Raw genomic sequence first — 27,408 nt, 5'->3', positions numbered from 1 at the left:
TTAAGATCATTTAAAGTTTTCTTAGCCAGGATGAAAATAAGTCTTCCTCCACCATACAACTTGCGTACATACATGATTAACATATGCATCAAAAGTAATCTTGCTTCTCATGTTATTCACTACATACCATCCATGTAACTTATGCTCTTGAACCCTCTAAAATTATATCATTCTGCAGCAAATTTGTAACTTGTCTGAAAACATTTTCATGTTTGCAGTATATCACATCTAGTTACAACAAGCCAAGGGGCGTCCATGTGAAATATAGTCTTCCTAGGGAAAAAGAATGAGTCTCAATCATTGAGAATGATGTTTCAATATATTTCAATATCTGAGCTATGTGCCCCAATTTTTTGTGGGTTAAAGGTCCTTTAACCATATAGACACCTTTACGAAAAAAAATGGAATATTGTTACAAAATACCGAAAAGCATTTACTTTCAAGATGAGGACACTCGTTATATAGCCAATGTCTAGTTCCATTCTTTTCTTTGAACCTCTGCACATCTCAGTGCTTAGCAATGAGGGTTGCAACCTTTTAGAGTAAGTAAAATAAGTTGTTTCTGAATTGCTCATTCAGTAAAAGTACTAGATATATAGAATTAAAGATGTGCATAACTGCAGTGTTTCCTCATCTTGAAGAAAGCAAGCTATAAAGAACTACCAATCTGCCATTATGCTCAATAAATCTTATATTCAATCCCCATGAATAGTGTACCGCTCCCACTTTTTGGTTGGATCATATATCTGAACAGTAAACAAAATTGATCAAATTAGCATCACTATAGAGAATCAAGTCTCGTTGTCAAATTAGAATAAAATAGTCTGCCACAAAAATTGTAAGGGTTTGGGTTAAAAGCATACCTCCCATCTAGAGGCTGGGAAAATGTGCTTGTTCTTTTCATACCAATGCCGTTCAACAACCTTACCAGCATGTGACTGCAATAAAAGAAAAAAATCAGATGAGTAAAAACAAATTGTCCCACAAAAATTTGAGTAGAAAGAATATATATAGATATGGAAGAAAATACCTCATCCTTCTCTATTGTAGCATCAGCAATAGTCCGAATATCTTCATGAACATCAAAGTGAAATAGCTGCAAATGTCATTTGGTCATAATATCTATTATAAATCATTACATGTCTGTAGCTTCTCTAGAGGAAGAACATGTCAAACAATTTTAGAATACAAGCAAATAAGGCAGGTCAGCGTGAGAGCATACCACACATCATCAACTACTGTAAGAAAAGAAGAAAAATATGGCAGGAAAATTACCGGGCCACTTTTGCCTCTTGCTTTATTAATTATTAGTTCATAAAAGCTGTGTTGCTGCATTCATCAAGATAAAGAGATTAGCATAATAAAACCAATTCCGAAGTTTAAAAATAGCTTTAGTTGCTTACCGTCAGTGGCACATCAAAGAAACCAAAATGTAAGAGAACAAATTTCTATTTGTAATCAACAGATAACCTACATCACTAACAGAAGCCTTGCAGCAGATTTAGCACTTCACAAGTTTTGTGTGTCACAAGTGGTATAATCCTCTAGTTGGTAAATAATCAATACAGAATTACCAAGTTGATTCAGTGGAACCATATTGATGGTAAAAAAACAAGTAAGCATACATGAGGTATAATTAGATCCTCCTTCACATATAGTAAGTTTTCCACTGAGGCAGTTCGGATCTCTCTGAACTCAGATGCAAGCTGCTGTTGAACAGCTCGTAGAAATTCAGCTATTGTATCTCCTTTACGAACCTGCAAATGGGAAGACCAAAGTTGAGAATTGAAGAAAACAGCTATCCTACAAGAAAAATTGACAAAAATTAATCTATCTAGCCCCTGAAATGCTGAGATAACAAAAAAAGGCAGTGGTGGACCTAACAGTGAAAACCAGTCACCCATGTCTGCTGCAAATGAATTACACCCAGAGCTCAACATGAAAAAGAAGTAATCCAGTATAGTGAAAACAACTGAACATGGAATAAGTTATAACTTGAACAAAGTATAACAAACATAGAGAGCATCAAAATTTAAATCATGCTTGCACATGCTTTGTTCACCAAAAAAGAAAATCCATAAAATATTGTGCAAAAGCAAATATTTAAAACTCAAAGATGAAACAGATGATTTCAGGGAATTGGAAAATATGTTATGACGAAGTATGTAATACCTTAAAATTTAAATAACCTTCTACAACCTCATGCAGAGAAAAGGCTTTATCTCACCCAAACACTTCATAAGTCCCAATGAATCTTGTGTAAAGAAACATTTCCCCCTTGCAAAGAGTAGGTTGACCCTTTCCACGATTACTAGTCAACAAATCTACTTAGAAACTCATTCCAACATTATTCATTTACAAGGCCTCTTCATCGGGCCAGTAAAGCAATTCTTTGCACTATTTACATCTCCACTGTAGCCTCATCTCTGCTTGGTTGACATGAATCAAATAATTTGAGACAATTGACAAATATGCTTTTTATTTAGAAAGGAATTTGAAACAGTTAACAAATTCTCCTTGTAAATCAAATACAATCTTCTAGTAACTATTTCTAAATTTGTATAATCTTGAGTCCTCGATCGTACACCATCTTCTCAGGTGAAAACCACAATATTTTCTTTTAGAAATCACAAAGGCTTACTAGAAAGCAATAACCTAATCACCATCTACGATAATAAAATATGTAACAGGTCCCACAACCTCACGTGTAGGACAATTGACCTGTGCAGCAAGAAATCATAGTGAAGGATGTCAAAGCTCAAGCTAGAATAGTAAACCTTTCATACAGCCAACTGCAGATGATTAGACAATATCATTCACAATCATCAAAGTGACTCTCCAGTTACAGGGTAATATACAGGAAAACAATTGAATTATATTGTTTTTTTTAATTAAAAAAGCAGCATTAGCTAGGTTGCCAACCCTTAACATAGTCAGAGACAATCAAAAAGACAAAACAAACTGTTGATGTGTCTTTTGTACACGACCAAACACAGAATAAAATACCTAAAGGTACCTTATCCTCTCTTGAATAAAGTTTCTCCGAATGCTGAAGATCTCGCCGAAGGATCAATCGGAGTAGCTCCAAGGTTTTGATTGTAGGTTCTCTACGTGTGGATAAGCTCTTGCGGTATGATATGATTTTGCTGGAATCACAAGGGGACGTACATTCGATGACCTAAGCATCTGATTTGCTTTGGATATCACTGGAACATGGGTCTTTACTAATCCTTGATTTTTTTTTAAATGGAAAAGGATAAGGGTTGGAAAAGGATCTAATTCTAACACTAAGAATGTAGGAGCAATGGATGACCTTTGATGAAATTCTAACTAAGTTTTGCTTTGACATGCTATGATCATCTCCACAAGGCTAGTGCGATCTTCTAAGGATAGCTTTATGATGTTCAAATCACCGCTACAAGCATACACACCATCGAGTTGATGCATATCAATGAAGAAGCGATAATTGAAGTTAAGCTTAAGTTGAATGATTCCAGTCGACTATGCAAGGCAAGTTTGCAATCAACAAACCGCTAGCAGTATGGATATACAAATCTCACCATTGATCATACAAATTTCTTCCATTCATCTAATAACATGAAATTAAATTTGAGAAATATAGAGACCATGCAAATTGTAGAATCAACACATAGAATTCACCATTCCTTCAATGAAGTTTACATGTCTTTTGCAACAATGTCTTGGCAACAATCTTTGCCTTCTCTTTCTACTCTACTCTAAAAAGCTATCTCTATCTCTTTTTGCTAATTCCTAACTGTTAACTAATATCTGACTATTAACCTTTACAAATGAAGAGCTAGGGCTTTATATAGAGAGCCCTTTGCAAATTGACGGCTCTGATTGACTTAGAATCAATGGCTAGGATTAAAGGATAGAAACCCTAATTAGGGTTTGTTATAACAAACTTCCTTAGCCAATGAGAAAATTACATTCCAAGAGTGAGGACCAATAGGAAGCAAGGGTAGGTACACCGAAGTTTGTGCCACCTCCGATGAGTCGGGTACATTGAATCTAGACATGCTGAGGTGGATCAATCCGACTGGAGGAAAAATGACTAGGATGCCACCTTGTCTGACATCTGTGTCTTGATTAATCCTCCTCTATCCTTCATGTGATGAATGATGTACCTCTTTTACTCCCAAGTGCTTGATGAGGCTTTCTTATTGTCAAGTCTTCCTTCTCCGGTAGCATACCTCACCTTGAAGTGTTGGTAAGGTCATTCTTCTATGTCATCATGTGGTTTCTTTATGTGGTAGAATGAGGTCTTGAGGCTATCTTACAACTCCTCGAACACTTGAAGTCTTCCAATGCTTCAAACACACCTTTAGTCCACCTTTATGCCTTTGGAATGTCCTTGATGATGATGGACTAGAACAAGTCGTCCTTGTCCTGATCTTCTTCCATCTGCAAAACAAACCAAAAGGTGATTAAGGTCACATAATAAATTCATTCAACATAGCATTTTCTACCTTAAAACATCAACAAGAAGACATCAAAATGAAGTTCGCTCAAGATTCTTCCCAGGGACAGGCCCTATAAAAATTTCGCTCTGGACCCTTTGGAAGGGTCAGGAGCAAAATTTGCATTTTAGCTCAAATTTCATCATCTCCTTGCCTTTAACTTCTCTTGACCTTTGAATCGCTTTCTCCTGAAGACATCATTGATTTGACCCCCAAAAAGACCAAAAAGAGGATTTCGCTCTGGACCCTTTGGAAGGGTCAGGAGCGAAATTCTTCCTTAGGCTCAAATTCTAGTATTTCCTTACTCCAAGTTGCCTCCCAAGACAAGCACATGCTAGCCTTCTCTCCACCAAGGCCTAGGAATCCATATTTTAGTCTTCATCATGAACAAACTAGGTGATTTTGAGAATTTCGCTCTGGACCCTTTGGAAGGGTCAGAAGCAAAATTCTTGATTTGCTTATTTTCCTTCACCTAGATCCATCCATCTCACTTTCTATACTTGGACTCTCGTCTTTGGATCCTTCCCCTATGAAGACAACACTTTCTTTGACCTCAAAATGGCATGAAAGGAGAATTTCGCTAAAAACCATGGTCAGGGACAGGACCTATTTAGGATTTCGCCTTGGACACTTTGGAAGGGTCAGGAGCGAAAGGCGAAATCCTTGTTCTAGCTCAAAATCTTGATCATTGGTGGCCACAAGCAACTCAAAGCCATGCTTAAGGACATCTTCGATCTTAATTCCCCTGATCCACACTTGGCTTGACACAAAATTGAGAGAAAAAGGTAGATTTGGGGAATTTCGCTCTGGACCCTTTGGAAGGGTCAGGAGCGAAATTCATGTCTTGAGCTCATTTCTTCATTTTTTCAACTCCAATCCACCTCAAGAGGCGAGGACACGTCACTTCACTTCCATCCATGCCATAAGAACCAAGGTCTTGACCTCATCTAAGGGGGAAATAGGTGTTTTCAAGAATTTTGCTCAGGAGCGAAGTCCTAGTTTTAGGCTTGAATCCTTCACTCCTTCACTTTTAGTCACTCCCTAAGGCAAAAACATGTCAGTCCACTTACAAATATGCCCAAGGAGCTAAAGTATTGGCCTAAACAAGGGAGAAAATGAGGTTTATGGAGAATTTCGCTCTGGACCCTTTGGAAGGGTCAAGAGCAAAATTCACAATCTTGGACAAAATCCTCACTTTTCCATGCTTTCAATCACTTCCTAAGGCAAGAACATGTCCATTTACCCCCACTATGTCCAAGGAACAAGGCTTTTAGTCTAAACAAGGAAGAAAATGAGGTTTATGGATAATTTAGCTCTGGACCCTTTGGAAGGGTCAGGAGCGAAATTTCCATTCTAGGTTGATTTTCACCATTTCATCGCCTCAAACCTTCTTTCAAAGGCTAGAACACCTCAAGGTTACTCCAACCATGCCTTAGAAGTCCAAAACTTGGCCATGACAAGGAAGAAAATGAAGGTTATGTGAATTTCACTCTGGACCCTTTGGAAGGGTCAGGACCGAAATTCTTACTTGGGCTCATTTCTCACCTTTTTCCTTCCTTCCTTGGCTTGAATATAACTTCTTAGGCCTCCTTCCATCATGATCGAGTGAATTTGCTCCTCAAGTTGACATCTAGCTCAAAATTTTGTGAAAAATAGGGTTTTACATGAATTTCGCTCTGGACCCTTTGGAAGGGTCGAGCGAAATTCACCTTAAGCTATAATCCTGACTACATCTTTCACATTTCTTCATTCCAAATAGGTGTTTTTCCTTCACTCAAGCCTAGGAATGAGCTAGTTCATGACCTTGGGCAATGTAGAATGTCTTATAGAGGAATTCGCTCTAGACCCTTTGGAAGGTTTAGGAGCGAAATTCCTATTCTAGGCTCAATTCACCTTCAAACTTACTTGACTTTGTCTTAGACTTGATCCTAGATCCATTTCCTTCCATATCCTTGCAAATTTGCTCGACCATTCAATGATTTAGATGAAGAATTTAGGTCCTTTGTGAAATTTTGCTTTGGACCCTTTGGAAGGGTCAGGAGCGAAATTTGACATTTTAGCCTCTCCGTCAAGATTCATATATGGAATATAACATTTAAGTATAAGAAAGTTCTTATACTTTAAGTTATATTCCATATATACTGTCAGGATGTTTGAGAGTGGTTTCGAACCTCCAAGAGTTCTAATGCAAAATCAAGTTTTTGGAGGATTCTTCAATTTTCCAGACAGTCAAATTTCAGGATCAGGATGGCATTCCAGACTTAGCCAAATTTCAGGACATTTGAGGCTTAGGATGACATTCCAAACTTCTTAGGGCAAATTCGCTCTGTCCTTGATGTAAGGGATGGGACCTAGGAGGACAATATGCATTCAACCAAGGTTTGATTTAGCAACTTGAAGTGCGACCAAATAGTACACAAAAAACACCCTAGGAATGATCTAAATTACCCCTAATGACTCAATTGACCTGACCTCTTGAGTAGATCCACCTGACTCAAGCAGAGCCTGCTATCCTAATGAGCCCCCTAACAACTCTTCAAAATGCAAAGGCTAATAGACAAGAACCTAAAAGACCTAGAAAACAAACCCTAGAAGGCAAAAAATTAGGAGTCCCCATTTGTAATGGGGCGATGTGTGAATACGTCACAACACAAACCAAGGGAGCAAGCCACTTTACAACAAACAGATCAAAAAAAACTAGACCCAACTCAAGGAGGGGAAGAGACACCCAAACCTTGAGAGGGAGAGGTTAGGACAAGGGGGAAAGACCTCCCCTTCCGCCTTCGACGAACCACAGTCCAGGCGATACAATCATTAGGACCGAGAGAGAGATCGGGTGGAAGTGATTCAACAGAGTTGTGATCAGAAGTAGCTGCAGAGTGTTGTTGTAGAACTGTAGTAAGAAGCTGATAAACAGCGGCAGATTGTTGCAGGGTAGGTTGTCAAAGCAGAGCAGCACCAGAAGCAGGCTCAACAGTAGTAGAACAAGGTTGCTAAACAACAGTGAGAGGATTAGTAGAAGGTTTAGCAGCAGTGAGAAGCTCTTCATCACAGGAGGAAACATCATCCTCATGAGAGGAACAAGTAGTATCCAATGCATTGACAGTCAAATGTTCAATGGTGGCATCTTTCCACCAAGTAGCAGCACCCTTATGGCGAGGAAGAGAACAGTCTGAAGCAAGATGCCCCGTTGAGAAACATTTTCGACAACGGAAGGGCAGGCCCTCATAATCCAACAGCTAAGACCAAGGCCTATCCCCAACCATAAGAACAACATCCTTGGGGAGAGGCGAGGAGATGTCGATGTCAACCAACAAGCGAGCAAAGGTAGAGTGCCCCATAGAAGACGTGGCCTCATCCACCTTCAAGAAACAACCAATGGAGTTGCCAATGGCCTCGTACCAAGAGAGTTCCCAAAAATGGAGAGGGAGATTAGGAAGGCGGACCCATATTGGACACACAGACAATGATTCAGTAAGGGGATTAAAAGAGGTCGTCCAGGGCTTGACAGAAAGAGAGTGATCTCCCCAAGCCCACATTTTGTCCAAAACCAAGTTTCTTTCCAAGGTAGAAGTAAAGGCAATAAAAAAACCCTTCCCACAAGGAAAGAGCTCAATGTTGTGGGCAATTAGGGATTTCCAAGAGTTACTCACCCAACGATGGAGGTCTGGAAGAGAGAGCCAAAGCCCAGAAAATCTGCACACCAAAGCATTACTCTGATAGAAGTCAATAGTGTCCACAACCTTGGCCATAAACCACCACATGGGAAGATTTGCCACAAGGGAGGGGACGAACCCCCTTAATAGTAGAAGCCCTAGCCGCACGAGCATAACTTCTTCCACCAGAAAGAGGAGGAGGTCTGGGAGCATCCACACCTTTGCCAGCAAAAGCAACAGCCGAAGAAGTAGTAGTGCCCTTAGTAAAGGGAAGACCCCCCATGCCAGAGCCCACGGGAGGAGGGAGAAGGTCCGATCCAACCAAAGTATCAACGAGAGAGACAACATCAGCCGGCACAGAGCAAGAGGGCGAGGGAAGGTTGCCAGCAGCCCCCATGCCAAGGAGGGGAGGGAAGTCTGCAGATGAGGGCATGTGGGTAGAGACGGACGGAGCAGCCCACACACCAAACCCAGCACCAGTAGCAGAAGCATTGAGCGTGATCGAAGCGGGAGAGCCATTGCTGGGGAGCGGGAGGAGCGGGAGAGACATTTTTTCTTGTAGATTTTTATGGACAGTACATATCACTTTATTACATGTATGGTCAAACGTAATTATAACTTGTTGCATGCACTGTGTTGCACCATTATTCATTTTGTAACTTAGCTCATAACAGATCTCTATTGCCTTCCGGTTAGATATGAAATCTAAGTAATCACTACTCCTATCTACTGCTTCTGGTAGATTACTAAAATTAACGTTATTCCTTCCTACTATTAGTATGTAGAGGGTAAGCATAATGCAAGAAAACCCAAAAACACTCAAAAAGTGTCCCTTGCAAGGAGCCATTAGATAGTATCACGGCCGCAGAGAAGCAGAAAACTGGAATTACATGCAGGTAATTGTAATTAAACGGCACCCGGCAGTCAGGGTATGGCAGGGCACTTTTTCAGTCAATAACCTGCTGTATTCAAAAAATAACATGTTGAAACAATTTGGAAACATGGGTTATTGAATAACCCATGTTTTTTTCAAATAACTTAATCCAATGAAACCAAAAACCTTAAACCTTTTAATTTACAGAAAAACCAAAAACCCTAAACAACCCTAAAAAACTCTAGTAAAAGTTCTAAAACAATGGTAGACGAATTTGGTAACCAAACAATATGGAGTCTAAGCGTCAAGCAGCAGAGTATCTGTTAATTTATTTTCCCTGCATTTTTCATTATTCATTCCTCTGATAACTATGATGTTCCTGTGTTTGCATTTACCATTCCTATGTTTGTTGCTCCTAGGTTTTCTGTTCTTGCATTTGCTGTTTGTGTGAGGATTTGATAGGTATTATTTAATAATCTTTAGGTTATAGATTTCCCAATTCATAAATATTTTGTAGAAATTATTTAATAAAGTAAAATAATTTTACATTTAGAAGTATTTTGAAACTCTTGTTCTTACATTTGAATCTTGGATAGTAACGTTAAATATTTAGAAGTTGTGTGTTAAATGCTAGTTTAGAGTTTCATATTTAAATACAAAGTAAAATATTTTTTTAATAAAAATAGGTAGTTTTATTAAAATAAAGCACAGAGGATACATCAAAGCAGATAAAAAATGAACAATAAAAAAAAAGAGACAAAATAATTGGTATCTGAAGAATAGTTTCAAAGCAGAATAGAAGAGATCAAAAGTGGAGAAAACGGCAGTCCTTCAACCGAGCAAACTGGGAAAGACAGCTGTAATAGATGGAGCAAAACTGATTGTTTCTGTTATTGAGCAGGGCTATTCCAAATTTGATGTTAGGACTTAACTAACAATGTAAGAAATTGCTTTCCCAGCCCCCTTGTGCATTAGACCTAATTTGGCCCATCACCTATAACCTATTTGAGAAATCTTTAACTGGGCTCCCCTGGTCAAAATTGCTTAAATGATGTTCCTCATCATCCCACATGTTCCTATTAGATGATGGAAGTTGCTAAAAATCCAAATTGGGAAGGTTTTGGTCATTATCATCATTTTTTTCTGAGTTGTGGAGTTCTAATGGATCCTTCCAGTTGTCTGACCACCTATTCTGATTATTGGTCCTGCATTAAAGTTCAGCTAATTCTACTGGGGTCCTTAATTCCTTCAATATCCTTTGTTCCATCTATTTACAAGTTTTTGATGGATGTCTAGACTTTTTCTTTGTCTCAACTCTTGATCTCCCTTCCTCTTCTGCATCCCTGCATTCTCACATTCTTTTACCCCTTTCCCTTTTGTGGAATGGAGTTCATCTGCATTTCTTTCATTTCCTTTCCAAGCCCTGACCTCCCATTTTGTGGAATGGAGTTCATCTGGATTTCTTTCGTTTCCTTTTCAAGCCCTGATCTCTTGACCTCCCTTCCTCATCTGCATCCCTGCATTCTCACATTCTTTCACTCCTTTCCCTTTTCCCTTTTGTGGAATGGGGTTCATCTGGATTTCTTTCGTTTCCTTTCCGAGCCCTGACCTCCCATCCTCTTTCACACCTCTCCATTCTCAGGTTCCCAATTCCTGATTAAGTTTCATTGGCTTTGTAGATTTGTGAAGTTTGTCTAGACTTCTTCCCATTCCCTCCTTCCTCTTGTCCTCAGGTCCTTCCCTGCACCCGATTCCCGCAACTCTTCACCCCTTCCCTATTTCCCCTTTGCAGACTTTGGGATGTTTCTATTCCAATTCCACGTCCTTTCCCCACAAAGTTTTCCCACATCCTCAACTCACTTATTCTCATCCATTTGCAGAATTCATGCAAATTGTTCTAATGCTTTTGCTGATCATTTCTTCCAATGCAGTGCTCAAGATAAATTTCAGATTTCCAATCTTCCTTCCAACCTCTCATTCTAACCTCTAGTTCCACATCTTTTCTCTACACTTCTTCCAAATCACTTCATTTGCTCACTTCATCCATCTAAGGAGTTTCAATAGACTTTTGGACTTTCATCCCTATGGCCATTCCTAACCTCCAATCCCACAATAAAACCCCACATCTCCTATTCTAATCTCCCATCTTGTATCAAATTTCCGCATTTCCTCTATATTTCCTTTGTCACTTGGCAAATGGTACTAGAACACCATTAATGACCAAATCCGACTCCTGCAACTACTACGAGAGGATTTCCTGCCTAAAAACCATTGTTCATCCTGAGGTTGCAGATCTACATGCAACTTCAATGATGGATGATTAAGTCTAGTTCACCATCAATGTAGTGATTGAGTTCTAGTTTGCCATGAATGCAATAGTCGAGTTCCAATTCGCTTCTCCTGCATGCCACATTTATGACCTCTTGTTCTCCTTGGAATCCTCACAGACAACTGAATGACCAAGCAAAATGTTATATATACTAGTTTGTGATTCATCCAAGGATTCGGTCATTTCTGATTCTCACACAATTGCAAGTGCCAAGGATTGTTTAGGATTCAACTCTTGCAAGTACAGTTGCCAACAAAGCAAAATGTTTTGTAAATAACGAGGTTGTAAATCTATAACTGATGTCTGTATCAAATGTGAGTGATTCAAGGCCAATTGTTGAGAGAGTATGTTAGATACTATTACAGTGCTTTTAGTTTGTTGATCTTCAGTTATGAGTCTTGTGACTAATCCTATTAAGGATGCCCCTGGGAACACCCTTCTAGTTGTAGCTTAGCCTAAAGTGAAAGAAAGAATATACACTTTCAGTAATTGGCCTTAAATCACTCACATTTTGTTGATGAGATGATCAATATCCCTCCAAGATGACATTTCCCTAGCCATGAAGAAGATTGATTCCTCTAAGAGTGTAAGCAACGATTTTGGGACCCAACAAGAGAAATCAATGTTGAAAAGTGCTGATATTTGTCATTCTGTTTGCTTCACTGTCGTGATTTCTTTGATTATATTGCAAATCCAACTGGAAAAATTGAGTAACGTGAGTTTGAATTAGTTCAACAATGTATACAACACTAAGAAACTTGTGGCATCTATGATGAGTTGTGAGTCCTTAAAAACTTTTATAAAGTGACACCATCTTCTTTGGTCAAAATGACCCAATTTAAGAGCCTGAAGCATCTTATTCGATGATATACCAAGACTGTGATGTCCCCTTCTAGTTGACATCTGTCAGTTGAGTAGATTAGCCTATCACTGAACCTCGTAGGCTGATGAGGTTGGTTAGAGGGTCCTTCGGAGTTTGATTCTTCATCTTCAGAGTAAGCACTCCAGGACTGGCTTTCGTTTGGAGTCTCCAAAACTCCGATTGAGATACTTTCTATTTTTAGCAGTTCTGCTATTTATAGCCAGTGGGTTGGGCAGGGGCAAAGTATGGTTTGGCAGTCTCCAATTCTGACGGCAGGCAATTCTGATGGATACTTAGAGAGATATTAATATTTAATTACTTTAATTAAATATTAAATGGCAAACTTTAATGTTTTAATGTTTTAAAAGTCACTATAAGTTATAACTTAAGTGAGGGTCTATTTCTCATCAGATGGGGCCAATTTTTATATTAAATTGAAAGTGATTTATTTTTGATACTTCAATAGTCAAAAATAAATAATAAAAGTTAAGAATTTCATTTAATGCCAAAATCGTACCTTTCTTGAAAATCGCGCCAAACCCTAAGAGGAGAAGATAAAAGAAGATTTTAGGTCTTTTTTTCAGTATGCTAAGTTTTGATATTTTGTTTGGAGCTCTGAGAGGAGTTTTGGCCAAGGGTTTCAGCAAAAGATTCTTCTGCAGTGATCAGAGTTATCGGTACAGGAAAACGTGGGATTCTAGTACAACAGTATCAGAGGCTATGAAATATCGGTTGATCTTGCTCTTACAGTTGGTTTCATTCAAGGACCAAGTTTGTGCTTATTAGTCAGAGAGGCACCGTTATTTATCAGTATTTTGTTGCAGCAGCAAACAGGGAAACAAAGATACCCAAAGGAGATATTTATTGATGGTTGTACGGCTGCCTGGGGAGTAGCGCCAATCACCTAAGGGGCTGCGATTTGCATGTTGGAGGGATCCAAAAAATTAAATAAAATAAGGAAAAGGTGCGCCTAGCCTGGAATCATCCATTGAGCTACCATGCAAGCTGTCTGGGTCAGTCTCGAGTGAGTTATAGCATGCTGTCATAATGGACTGTGTATGACCAGCAAGGAAGAAATAAGGGTTTCCAGAAATTCTTGGTATTTTTTTTCAGTTCCTATCCTTTATTGTCTGTTTATGTATTGAGGGTAAATAAAGGTTGAATAAATGTAATAAGGGTTTGATCAGTTTATTACTGAATTAGAATTGATTTCTAGCGTTTCCCTATAGTTGCTTTTTTGAGCTTGTAATGGTTAAAGTATACTTGCTGTTCAAAAATTTGCATAGAACAAACTTAAACGCAACAGGTTCAACTAAACTTCAGTTGTCAGAATTGAGGGCCTTTTGAGGTTCTTACAAAGACCAGCAGCAAAGCTGTGACAGATTTTTTCTGTTGACAAGGATTTTCCATTCCCAACCAATCTAGGCTTTCCCTTAGATTCTCCATCAAAGAATAGGGAGAAGCCATGGCAAAAGAAAAGAAGGGTGTCCTTGATCATTTTCCCCTTATTAGAAGAGTAGCAACTTGTGGTTTGTAGTTTCCTTTAAAAGGGACCATATATTCACAGTGACTCAAGCCAGGGAGTTTTGGTCCTTGGAGATAGTTGAGTTTCTAGCCTTCCATATGCCCCAAAAGAGGTACCTTGGGAGATGTCTTATAACAAAAGGCCATTAAGACTCTTTTCTAACTCTTTGCATAGAGCTAGGGATATTAATGTCTTGCTAGAATGTATAAGGTACTGAAACTTGAGACACAGAATTGTCCAGAAGTTAATGCCAAACATCTTTGGCATAACCACAACGGCTAAAGAGATGACCTTTGCTTTCTTCATCATGCTTGCAAATAGCACAGTAATTAGGGCCTACTAAATGTGATGTCCCCTTCTAGTTGACATCTGTCAGCTGAGTAGATTAGCCTATCACTGACCCTCGTAGGCTGATGAGGTTGGGTAGAGGGTCCTCCAGAATTTGATTCACGACCTTCAGAGCAAGCACTCCAGGTCTAGTCTTTGTTTGAGGTCTCCAGGACTCCGTTTGAGATACTTTCTATTTTTAGCAGTCTTGCTATTTATAGCCAGTAGGTTGGGCAAGGACAAATTATGGTTTGGCAGTCTCCAGTTCAGACGGCAGGCATTTCTGATGAATACTTAGAAAGATATTAATATTTAATTATTTTTAATTAAATATTAAATGGCGAACTTTAATGTTTTAATGTTTTAAAAGTCACTTTAAGTTATAACTTAAGTGAGGGTCTATTTCTCATCAGATGGGGCCAGTTTTTATATTAAATGGAAGATGATTTATTTTTTTGACACTTCAATAGTCAAAAATAAATAATAAAAGTTAAAACATCATTAAAGGCCAAATCGCACCTTTCTTGGGAATCGCGCCAACCCTAAATGGAGAAGATTAAAGAAGATTTTAGGTCTTCTTTTCATTATGCTAAGTTTTGAATATTTTTGTTTGGAGCTTTGAGAGGAGTTTTTGGCCAAGGGTTTCAGCAGAAGATTCTTCTGCAGTGATCAAAGGTATCGGTACAGGAAAACGTGGGATTCTTGTACAACAGCATCAGAGGCTGTGAAATATCAGCTGATCTTGCTCTTCCAGTTGGTTTCATTCAGGAGCCAAGTTTGTGCTTATTAATCAAAGAGGCGCTGCCTTTTCTCCAGTATTAGGCTGCAGCAGCAAGAGGGAAACAAAGGCATCCATGAGAGATTGTTTATCAGTGGCTGTACGACTGCCTGGAAAGTAGCGCAAACACCAGAAGGGCTACGATTTTCACATTGGAGGAACCAAAAAAATATAAAAGAATAGCAGAAGGGACGCCTTGCCTATGTCTCTCCATCGGGCAAACCTGCAAGTGATTCGGGTCAATTGGGAATAAATTATGGCTTGCTGTCATAAAAACTATGTATGACCAGCAATAAGGAAATAAGGGTTTTTACAAAATGTCCTGGTATTTATCAGTTCTTCTCTTGCTTTGTTTGTTTATGTATTGAGCATTAATAAATGATGAACAGATGTAATAATGTAATAAGGGTTTGATCAGTATTGTTGAGTTATAAATTGATTTCCAGCAAATACCCATAGTTGCTTTTTGTGCTTAAGTTTGTCAAAATTATACTCGTTGTTACAAATTTGCAAAGAACACACTTGAAACGCAACAGGGTCAATTAAACGTCAGTTGTCTCAGTTGAGGGCCTTTTAAGGTTCTTACACTAAACCTCTTCATCTCAAATTATCCAGGGAGAGTTGCAAATTCTGCATAATGAGCAAAAAGAAAAAAATGCTTCTGGGGATAGCTTCCATGCGCCATATATGCTTCCATCTGAGAATTGTGGAATTATTACCTCTAGCAATTTTGTAGCCTTTGTTCACTGAATAAATTCCTGATCCAGTGATAGTGCCCCTTAAAAGTTTATCTTCAATTCTGCAATCAATAGGAATTCTTCACTCCATAGAAGAAATAAAGGATTTCCAGTCCATTTTCAGATCCAAGGGGGTATTAAGATCCAGATTGGACTTCATTCTAGGTTTATTTTGGAAGTCCATCACTTGCTTTATCACAAATATTTATATATTGGAGCCAATCTCTTAAGCAGGCAGAAACTGCCCAAGGATTTTGTACTCCAGGAATTGGATTTTCTCACCATTACCAACATCTAGGAAAGCTGCTTTGAAATAAGACCCATGGCCCTTTCCAAATTTCTTGAAATCTGCTATTTCTTAAGTGATTCAGATTTGAATTGGCCATAGCCCTTTGAGATAATGTACTATTTTGAGACAAGAAGCCCGCCATTTGTCTTTACTGGAGATATTGTCCAAATTTCTTTGCAGACAGAGGCTTTTGCTGATCATGAAGACATTTCAAGCCAATCCCCCCATTTTTTCTCTTAATAATTTGTTCCCATTTAACAAGATGAAACTTTCTCTTATTTCTTAATATGTTGCTCCATCTTACTTGCAGGAGCCTTGGAAGCATAGACAATGCTCATTTGTTAGATAGGGAGGGAGGAAGGCACATAATTTATTAGCAAGACCTGAGCAGGAGGACCCAACAATAGATTAATCCAATTGCTGAATTTTGCCTTCATTTTACATAAAGTCTTTTCCCAATGTTGGGCTTTGGGTATGTTCAAGAAATGACACCCACAAATAGAAAATTATTTGTTCATGACTTGAGTTGAAACCCAATTTTTGGAAATAACAGCAGCTTCCCTGATTTTGCTATGAGAAAAAAAAAAGACAGATTTGTTGCTACTCACCATGTAGCTAGTAGAAACCAAGTAGATTTTTAGAATAGAAGCAAACCTTGCAATTTGGGGAGTGGCTCTCCCCAACAGTATGGTATCATCTACAAATTGTACATGATTAAGCTCTTTTTCTCCATGAAAGGTGGGAATGCCAAGAAGGATACTTTGCTTCCCTTTCTTTTCAAGAGTTTGGCCCAAGAGTTATAGCTGATACGAACTACAAAAAGGGAGAGTGTACATCCTTGCCTTAGACTTCTAGAGAGTCTAAATTTTTTGTTGGACTGCCATTCACCAAGGGGGCAATTAATGCATTTCCAAATCCATGCACAATATTGTTATCAAATCCCAATTTGCACAAAGTAATATAAATCTTCATGGTCCATCCAAGACTCCAAACAGTCAAAAGCATTAGCCATATCCCCAATTTAATGAACATGGTTTTTTTGTTCTCTTGTCTGCTGGAGCAGATGGTCTCTCGGTTGAGGATAACACCTTCAAAGATGTCTATGCAGTGAAAAAATTAGTTTGTTCTTATGAAACAAGAGAGGGTCTAATCCTTTCAAGCCTTTGGAAATGATTTGAGTGACCCTTATGTAAGAGGTGTTGCAAAGAGATATAGGTCTGTATCTATCAATACTTACCACTTGTGCTTCTTTTGGAATTAAGGCTAAAAAAGAAGAATTAATTGCTCCATGGAGTCTATGCTTTCGTCTGGAGTCTGCCACCATTGCCAAAAGATAATTTTGATGACATCCCAGATATCTTGGAAAAAAAGTGCACTAAATCCATCAAGATAAGGAGCTTTGTCTCTACTAATGTTGAAGACAACCCTTTTCGATTCCTCCATTGTCATTTCTTTAAAAAAATCTCTATTTTTGGTCCTGAAAGACTAGAAGAGGGATATTAACCAGGAGATTGGTTGGCTCAGAGTTTCTGTCATCTTGCTCTTCTTAGTATAATTGCTTGAAGCGGCTGTAGATCTACTCTTGGTGTCTTTCACTGATTCCAAATAATGCCCATTAGCAGATTGAAGGTTCACTATGGTGTTAGAATTTCTTCTTTGCTGAGTTTTTCTTAAACAAGTACTTGGTATTGCAGTCTACTTCAGACAACCAATGCACTCTGGATTTCAATCTCCATATAGTCTCTTACGAAAAAGGTTGAGAAACTGATTGGAATAATTTTGTTGCTGCACTGAAAGGCCTTCAGAAGGGCCCTCTTCTTCTATCTTTGAACTTCCTCAAGCTGGATCTTATGGGCAGAAATACTCTTGACTTTTAGTATGAGATTGAGCATCACTGTTTTATGCAAGTCATTGCAGATTGTATTTTATTCACCCTCCGTTGTCCTCGTAAGGAGTGTGTGGGTGTTTCCTGCCAAACCTGTTTAACAACTTGTTCACAAACTTCCTCATTGAGCCAAATAGAGGAATATCTGAAGGGAAGGGGACCCTAGTTTATTTTCTGTTTTAAAAGTAAACTAATAATCTTGTGATCAGAGGTGAGATTCAACAAAAATTCTGAGTTGAAAAGTGGATTCTCTCCAGAAGCTCCCCAAAGATTAAGAATCTGTCCTACCTGCTGCTATGCATGCAACACCGATTCTCTTGGTGGACCATGTGTATTTTCCTTTTCATGGTTTTAGGTCTTCTAGGTCATGTACATTCATAATATCTTCCACAGCTTCGCAACCTTTGCACTAAACAGGATGAACAAGATTAAGGTCTCTTCCATCATTCGAGATCCTTCATTTTGACTTAGAACAAGCTTGAGGTCTCCTCCAAGGATCCAATCTGTTAGAATGTTTTGGTTTACATTCTCTTTGACTGAGGTTAAACATGCACTTTTGTCCAAAGGGTGATTATGAGAGTACACATTTGTGATACTGAGCAAGAAATTTGTCGTTCTTTCACTTTGGATGGTTCTGATCAAGTTTACATTCAAAAATAATTTCTCTAGCATGAGATTTGAGGACCAGGCTGCAATGATGCCACCTGAAGCCCCACTTGAGGTGCCAGCAATGCTTGCCAAGATTTTTTATACTATTAGCAAGAAAAATGGGGAGCACATACCAAAGTTCTAAGCCCCAGCTACTTTATATGCGTTGTATTTATACCCCAAACTCAGTTTTACAAATGGATCAGGGAGTTAACCCAAATAGAGTACTAACTAATTCACTTAACACAGAACATAACATAATACATCATATATAGAATTCTGGTACATTTGTATTATCAAGATCAATCAAGTACATTCAATTCAGCCTTATATCTCCTTTTACATCATATACATTTAGCCTTTCTATACTCATTCATACATATTCATTTATATCAGAGTTCCGTGACTTGCGGCGAGTCACGTGAGTTGGGTGACCCCTGTCGGGTCACGGTGACCCTGACCCGGGCTCGGACAGGTCAAGGGGCGTGACTCACCTGACTCGCGGAGTCAGCGAGTCACTCCCTGACTCGCCGAGTCCAAGGGTCGTGACCCGGCCGGCGTAAGTTAAAACGTGCAGTCATAAAAAACAAAAAAATCAAAACATTTTTATATGATATTTTTTGCCATTTCCCTTTCTTATAACCCTAAAAGGGATTGGCATTCACTTTTATGAGTGGAAGAGAGGAAAAAAAAGAGGAAGAGAGAAAAATAGGAAGCCATAGTTTTGCAACCAGCTGAGAGGAAGAGGTGAAAAGCTTGCACAAATCACATTGGGGCAGCACTACAGTTGCATTGAGAGCATCAAGGAGTCCATAGAAGCTCATTTCAAACACTTCTCAACAAATTTGAAAGAGGTAAGTGTTAATTTTTATTGATTATGTTGGTTTTTTTTCTATATTTATGGATTTTTCGTTTTGTTGTTATTTTTTTTTGAAGTTCAACTTTCCAAATCTACATTGCATACTTCAATCACAATGAGATAAATAGAACAATAGCATAGCAAACCCTAGATATTTTTTTTGAAAAAATTGTATACATGTATTTACAATTTTTTCTAAAAAAATTTAGGGTTTTCTGATTTTTCTCAATTCTTAATTTCTTTCTTTGAAATATGAAAATTTTCAAGAAAAAACACAATGCACAAATTAGTCTTTGCTGTTTTTTTTTAATTAGTTTAAATTTAAAACTTTGTAAAACACAATGCTCAAATGGTGATTTGTAAAATTGTCTTATTGCAGCAGCCCTCACGTTTTGAAAACAATTTTTTTTCCTAATGGCTCATCCTAATCCTCCACAACCTAAGCCTAGGAAACATGGTCAAAAAGATGAGGCATGGAAATACACTGAAGAATTCCCTGGTAGACAAAGAAATCAAACCAAGTGTAGTTTTTGTAAGGAAATTAACCATGGGGGGATAAATAGATTGAAATATCATATTGTTGGCATATGTGGTCATGATACTGAACCTTGTATCAAGACACCTCTCGAAGCAGTCCGTTTTTGTTACGTCCAATTAGGAAATTTTGAAATACATAAGCAAACAAAAAAAAGACAAAGAGAGGAGTTATGTCATATTGGTTCCCCTCCACCCACATCCGCATCCGCATCCACAGCTGCATCCATAGGTTCTGTTGGAGAGGGTTCTTCTATGCCTCCCTTTCATCCTAGTGCTTCTGCTAGTGCTAGTACTTCTATTTCTACTCCTACTAGTCACACTTTTGGTCCTAGAGTGCGAAAATCCAAGATAGACAATTTTTTTGTACCACACACTACTCCTAGCGCACAGCCCTCGCTTGAGAGCATGTCTTGGAACAAGGAGGTCCATGATGCAGGAAGAAAAGCAATTTGCAAGTTTTGGTACTTCTACAACATTCCATTTATTGCAGCCAGGTACTTTTTTATTTGATTGTTTTAAATTAAAATTTAAAATTTTATGGTTTGAAGTTGCAAATTGAAATTGAAATTGAACTTTTCTTATTTAATCTATTTCAATTTGTGACAGGTCTCCTTATTGGCAAGGCATGATTGATGCAGTAACCATTTGTGGGGTAGGGTTTAAAGCCCCTAGTGATACTGAGTTGAGTGGCCCTCTCTTGTTGGAAATGGTGGAAGATATGAAAGTTGACCTAGAGGAGCACCGCCAATCTTGGAGCCACAAGGGTTGCACCATCATGACAGATGGTTGGACTAATAGGAGGAATAGAACACTCCTAAATTTTCTTGTTTCCAGCGGAGGTGATTGATCATTTTACTTCTCTAAATGCATTGTGATTGAAATTGAATAATTTACATTTTAATTTATTGATAATTAATTTGTTTTATTTTCAGGATCCACCATGTTTTTGAAATCCATCGATGCTTCCTCACATGTCAAAAATGCGGCATGCTTATGTGAGGCTATTGAGGAAGTTATACATGAGGTGGGGGAAGAAAATGTTGTGCAAGTGGTGATGGATAATGCAGCAAGTTATGTTGTTGCAGGTAAACTTTAAAAGTTTTCTTTTAAGTTTTAACTTTTAACTTTTAAACTTTTAAGTTTTTAACTTTTAAATATTAATGGTAAAATTTCTTGATACTTATCACATCTAATTCTTTAACTAATTTAAAATTGTTGCAGGAAAACTTTTGATGGAGAGGCACCCAAAAATCTTTTGGTCTCCATGTGCGGCCCATTGCCTTGACCTCATGCTGGAGGATATAGGTAAGCTTGGATGGGTGAAAGAATGCATTGAAAGGGCCAAGAATATATGCAAATTTATTTACAATCATGCATTGGTCCTTAGCATTATGAGGCAATACACGAGGGAAAGGGAGTTGGCTCGTCCTGGTATAACGAGATTTGCCTCGAATTTCCTCACATTGAAATCCTTGATGAAATCAAAGCCATCTTTGAGGCGCACGTTTGTTTCTTTTCAACGCCTTTAACCAAAAATGCAACTTTTGCAAAAATTGCAAAATGTTGCTTAGCAACTTTTACATCTTTTACCCCTAAGATGCAACTTTGCATTCTAAAGCTTTTCAAGACTCTTGAAGGTCCTCAAACACCCTAGAAGACCTAAACACAACACAATTGACCCCTATTACATGAATACATTCATTTGGAGTACTTCTCCTGTGAACTACCTAAGCATCTCTCTTCTCAAGCTGTCAGCATCCTGAACACAAATGACTCAAACCAAAACTTGGACAACTCAACCATGGCTCTACTGAGTCCCAAATGGTTGGTCCATTATTACATCACAAAGATAACACACAAAACTTGAAAGAAAACAAAATTTCATGCTTGGAGTGTTAGGTGCCCTGCACCAATACTTCTAACTCCTTTAGAGACAAACATACACCATTATCGCTGCATTGTGAAGATCTAATTGAATCTCCTGTCGTCGTTATATCGACTACTAATATTTTATAGATATAATACAGGGAGCTTTCTCATGGGTATGTAATATTGGTTTACTTGTTTTGATCTGGGGACATGACAGCCCTCCTTATATTTCAAACCCTTGGCACTGCAAGCAGTTAGATATGCATGAAAAAGGCATGTCAAAAAGGCCAAAGTCAACAACCTTTCACCAGCATCATCCAAGTATAGGCCAAAATGGGAGCTTTAGATGAGGCTATTGAGATCCAAAAAAACATGTGAAAGCAAATTCTATCAGGTATTGTTGTAGCTCCTATGACAATCTTACATAAAATGTGGATCATACAGAAAAAACAAAAATTGTTTTATTGAATACTGTAACAAAAAGCCGTCTCTTGGATGTGCACAAATATGGTTCTTGACTTCTAAGCCTTTCCCATGGAATTTCTCAAGAAAATGTTGTCTCATGGTCAACAAATATTGTAGGCCATGCACAGATATTGCTGTATAAGAAAACCTTGATTGCAATTGGAAGTTGTAAATCCAGATTTATCAAACTTTGCCAGCTTATAGAAATCTTGAAGCTTTGAAATATATATTGGCAATCTATTGATCATCAGCAAGCCTATATCTGATGAGGTTATGACTATCATTACATATATTTATGCAAAAAAAGGTAGCATACAGAAAGAACACAAAATGTTTGACAAAATGACTCAGCAAATAAAAGCTTCTTGAACTGCAATCATCATCGGACATGAAAAAAAGCGCTTATTTTTTGAGTTTTGGATATTTTTAAAAGACTGCAATTAGTACTCACTAACCCTTAGGACTTGAAGTGAAATTTGGAGATTTGAAACAGGGTGGAGAACAAGGCAGAATACGAAGATGATTCACAGAATCACAACCACATATATAGACAACCATTAAAATTCCAATTGGACCAAACAGTTTAGATTGTAGAATGGAATGGAGGACCTCAAACCCAAGCAATCTTCAAAAAAGGCCTTGAAGAAAATGGGAGGCAAACAAGACCTACTCAAAGGCAATGGTGATACAGTTTCTGTTTTCTGAAGTTGGTAGAGTTTAATCTGATGATGAAGGTTCCTGTACTCAATTTGGGCATCAATGGGCTCCAGTCTGTGTTTGACTCAGGCAAGGGAGTGCAGATATAGCCACTCTGTTGAAGAAATACATAGACATGTTGAGATCAGAGAAAATAAGCAATTAGGGTTACATTCATCCGCGAATCCAATCATTTGCTTTCTGAATTATTATAGAACTCAATCATGATTACAAACAAGGGGTGGTCTTCATGGACATAGCTTGCAATGGGTAGTAGCACTTAGTATTTGCTCTTCTGAGCTGAAAGGCATTTCAGAATGGGAATGTAGGCAGACATCTTTCTGTTATCATTCCCACTATATTAGAGGCATTTTAACTTTGCATTTTTATATTTAGTTGCAGACTCTTTGCATTTTGCATAATACCAAGTGGAAGATGTGATTAAGCACTTGGTAGAAAATATGGCCCTGTCTGTACTCATTTTGGTATCTGAATCAAAATAAATAGTTACTGTGTTCACTAAATTGTAATGTTTTCATATTTTCTTGAGTGGGTCCCATTTGAACCCACATTTGTCCATCCAAAAACCTCAAAACTGGCATGTAACAGTTTTCTATCCTTTAACTTCACTGTCTTTTCCTTCAACTTCTAACATTTTTTGCCTCTCTATATCTATCGCTATGCCAAAGTTACATTGCTCAGTATTCATAAAATGAATTTAAATAAGAAAGCGGACAATTTCTTCTATGAAGATTTAATTACCCCATATGATTTGTGATCAACTCGTTTAGCATGCAAAGAAAATGCTTATAGTTATAGAGAAGTTACAATAAGACTAAAATACTAATTAAACCACACTTAAAGATAATCATGAAATTCATTGATAACTCTTTCAGGTACCTGAATGACACGTCTATGACCAGCACCATCCCAGTAACTATAGGTAATCTCCAGTGGTTCATCTGCAAAAGGCCATAAATAAAATCAATAAATTGTGTCCATGGAAATTATGTGACATTCTATTTTTTAGTGTATAATAACAGTGCCATTAATAAAATATGATGCATACTTTTGACACGCTTTTGTTCATCCATCCATTGTTGTCGCAGACGCTCACGCTCATTCTGATCCTCTGCCTCTCGATCTCTGAAGTATTACCCTCAATTCCCTTAAGATCACAAGTTAAATTCCATAGAATAGACCTTCCAAAAAATGGAAATAAATTTTGAAGTAATTATAAAAGAAATGTTACAGTAGAAGATAAAACTCTATTGCAAAGACCATTCCTTCTCTGTTGACAAATAGCCTATTCAATTAAAGGTTCAATTCGTTGAAATGGTACCTGTCAGGCAAGAAACTTGTCTCAACAGTCGGATCTTTGCCAAGCTTGGGCTTCCTAGTTTCCCCATTCTCTGTAAATAATAAATATAAAAGGTGAAATGCTTCTTAAAGTTTCAGCAACTTACAATAGCCTCTCAAATTTATTCGTAAAACATAAATAATAGGCTTGCTTCGTTAAGCTTTCCAATAGGCTACCAACAAACATTTAAAAACTTACAAAGGTAAGCCTAGATAGAGTTGACCTTCGTGAGTAGGCTTACAACATATGTATTTTTCAAAGTTATCATGTACCTAAGATGTTTTAACATCATGAACCTAGGGAACATTGTTAAGTGCTAAATTTATTTTGTTGCTAAAAACAAAAACAAAAAAATCATTTTTACCCTTACTGTTTCCAAGTCCATTTTTTAATGTGCCAGCTTATTCTAGTCTGTCTATTACAGGCTTATTTCAAGGTAATCAGATCATAAAAAGTTACTGGAAGGCAATGTTTTTATGGAAGTAGTGGTATTTTCTCAAGCAGTGTTATTTCCTCCCTATAACCAGAGATATATGATGGGCACAAAAATGTTAACATTATTAGCGCCTTAACGGTACTTTTGTGACCATTTTTCTCTAGGCCAGTATGGTGTGCACTATATTGATATTGACCAGAGACTTGAGAGTAATGTAGTATACATGCATGCATATGGATAAACAACACAATAATGGGATGGTTAAAGTTTCTAGGTGGCATGCCTTTGATACAAAGAGTACTGTTTCTTGGGTGTGGGAGTGAGTGTTTTTCCTCCCTGTAACCAGATATATGATGGGTGCAAAAATATTATAGGGGAAGCAGATATCCTCAGTAGATGTTCAGCAGAAATTCTGCGTAACGTTGTTAACAGTTGTTATGATAATTTTTTCTCAACGCCAGCATGTTGTGCACTATGTCAATATTGATCAGAGGGTAACGTAGGTCAGCGGATGTGTGGGTGCATGTATATGAATAAATAACAAGGTAATGGTTTGTTTAAACTTTAAAGTTTCTATGCACCATAACTTTAACATCAGTAGTAGTATTTTCTTAGGTGTCGGAGTGGGATTTTTCTTCCTCCCTGAAACCAGATATATGATGGGTACAAAAAAGTTATAGGCCAGTCAATTATCCCAAGCAGATATTTTGCAGAAATTATGCTAAATGACAAATTTTGTTTATAGTGATTGTGAGGAAATCTTTCTCAAGACTAGAATGTTGTGCACCATGTCGATATTGGTCACAGGATTACATAACTCCGTGGATGTGCGGGTGAATGTGTATGGATAAATAGCAAGGTGATGGAATGGTATAAGCTACTAGGTGGTGTGCCTTAAATGACAATAGTCGTATTTTCTGGGGTATGGAAGTGGATGTATTTTCCCTACCTGGAACCAGATATATGATGGACCCAGAATGTTCCGGGGGAATTGGTTATCCTCAGTACATATTTAGCAGAATATGTGCTTGACATTGTTAACAATGGTTATGAGGCCATTTTTCTCAAGGCTAGGACGTTGTGTTCTAATAAAAAAATAGTAAAAATGTGTGAGTGCATGTGTGGGATAACAAACAACAAAAGATGCTGATTTGGACTTCTGTTAAGAATTAATATCAAGAAATAAATATAACGAATTATGAGTTCCATTTACTTTTGCAAATTGAAATTTTTTTAGCAATCTCTAATATCGGGCTAGAATCCAAACAAGATGTACCACCCTCTTACTAAGCAAATAAAATCCAGTTTGAAACAAACTGCTAAGAAACAATTCACATACCACTAGCCCCGTTGTCCTCATCTTCTTCATTTTCCATATCATCAATGAATGACAACCGAGCCGGTGCTTTGGCCCTCCTTTTCTTTCTCTTTTGATTTTCCAACTCTTCCTCTCTAAACCAAAAGAGTAAAAATTCCAAATCAGATTTTAAAAAGACATCCCAGTAAAATAAAAAAAACACCATGAAAGCTCTTCTGCCTGAAGACTGCAATAGACAATTGACTAATAGAGTGCCTATAAATTTTACAAAAACTTGTTGACATAATCAAAGGCTAATAATTCCACACTTGTGTTTCTGGAGATTTTGAATAATCTTTTCTTACTCTTGTTGAAGCCTCTGTAACTTCTCCTTCTCCTCCTCTTCCATTTTGCTACGAATATTGACCCGCTATAAAACAACAACAAAGCATAATATCAGCTAAAAAAATTCCCTGATCTAAAACCTAATGATTTTATACCCTTTCATTTTCAGCTCTTGTAAGTTTGATGTACAAGAGAGAATAGAAAAACATCACCTTCTCAACATATTGTTCTCTGGTGACAAGTCCAACTGTCTCCTTCTTGAAAGCAGTTTCCAAAATCTGACCACCCACAATATTGCAGATTGAGGTTTTAATATATGCAATTAACTTTTTTTTATATGGATTTCTCATAAACCGAATGAAACCTTATTTATGATGTAAAAAAGGCATGCCCAGTGGCATTTGTACCAACAGCAGAAAATATATTATTAGAGTAAGGTGGTGTTTAATGTTATAATTATAACCTCTGAAGTGCCAGAACCAAACTGAAGAAGACCAGTCTGGCCGCCAGAGGATTTGTTCTTGAGCTCCTGGATTTTCCTTCGCTCAACTTCTCGTTGCTTCTCAAGACGCCTAATTCTCGCAGCATCTTGGGCAGTGCCCACATAACCATCTCCCATGCCAGACATTGTATGCGTCTTCCTTTATCCAAATTATTTCGCCTGTTACAGGGTGGAATCTCAGAGCTGTGTGTAAATTGCAGGGCAAAATATTTAACAGAGGAAAAAGTGGTGCGGAATGCCCGATTGGTATATATAGACAACTACTTCGGAGAGAATGGATTAAGAAAGATTTTTTATTTATTTATTTTTATAATGGTAAATATTCTGTGTGAGGTATTGTAATAGTAGTATACTATTTGTTTGGTATTAAGTGATTTTGAAGTAGGTTGAATAATAATTTTAAAATTTTTAAATAGTTTATAGGAAATTGTATGATTTAATTAGGTAATTTTAAGATATCATAATTGTTAGTATGGAGTTTTGAGTTTGTTTTTTTGTATTAATAATAAGGATTTCAAAAAGTTACAATTATACAAGAACGAGTCCGGGCCTCATAGAGGCAGCAAAAAGAGAGTATGAGGCATGGCCTCCCGGCAAGAAATCAAGAGATAGTAACCAGAATATACATGACAAAAAAGGGGCCAGCTACAA

At 37.7% G+C, this 27,408-nt stretch overlaps 1 protein-coding gene across 1 annotated transcript; it reads right to left on the bottom strand.

Annotated features, from left to right (window-relative positions):
* Window positions 1-287: 287 nt before the first annotated feature.
* Window positions 288-27,018, bottom strand: LOC131061600 (protein XAP5 CIRCADIAN TIMEKEEPER). Its single transcript, XM_057995402.2, has 12 exons — window positions 26,719-27,018; window positions 26,468-26,533; window positions 26,276-26,340; window positions 25,953-26,065; window positions 24,160-24,229; window positions 23,887-23,963; window positions 23,718-23,779; window positions 1,626-1,757; window positions 1,276-1,329; window positions 1,031-1,096; window positions 864-938; window positions 288-746 (listed from the first exon to the last, which is right to left on the bottom strand). The coding sequence occupies exons 1-12, from the start codon at window positions 26,881-26,883 to the stop codon at window positions 696-698; spliced, it is 996 nt and encodes a 331-aa protein (XP_057851385.2). The 5' UTR covers window positions 26,884-27,018; the 3' UTR covers window positions 288-695.
* Between the last annotated feature and the right edge of the window lie 390 nt (window positions 27,019-27,408).

This window comes from Cryptomeria japonica, chromosome 11, assembly GCF_030272615.1.
Source record: "Cryptomeria japonica chromosome 11, Sugi_1.0, whole genome shotgun sequence".
NCBI lineage: Eukaryota > Viridiplantae > Streptophyta > Pinopsida > Cupressales > Cupressaceae > Cryptomeria > Cryptomeria japonica.
The sequence above is the reverse complement of the archived record's forward strand: the minus strand, read 5'-3'. Positions and strand labels throughout refer to the sequence as shown.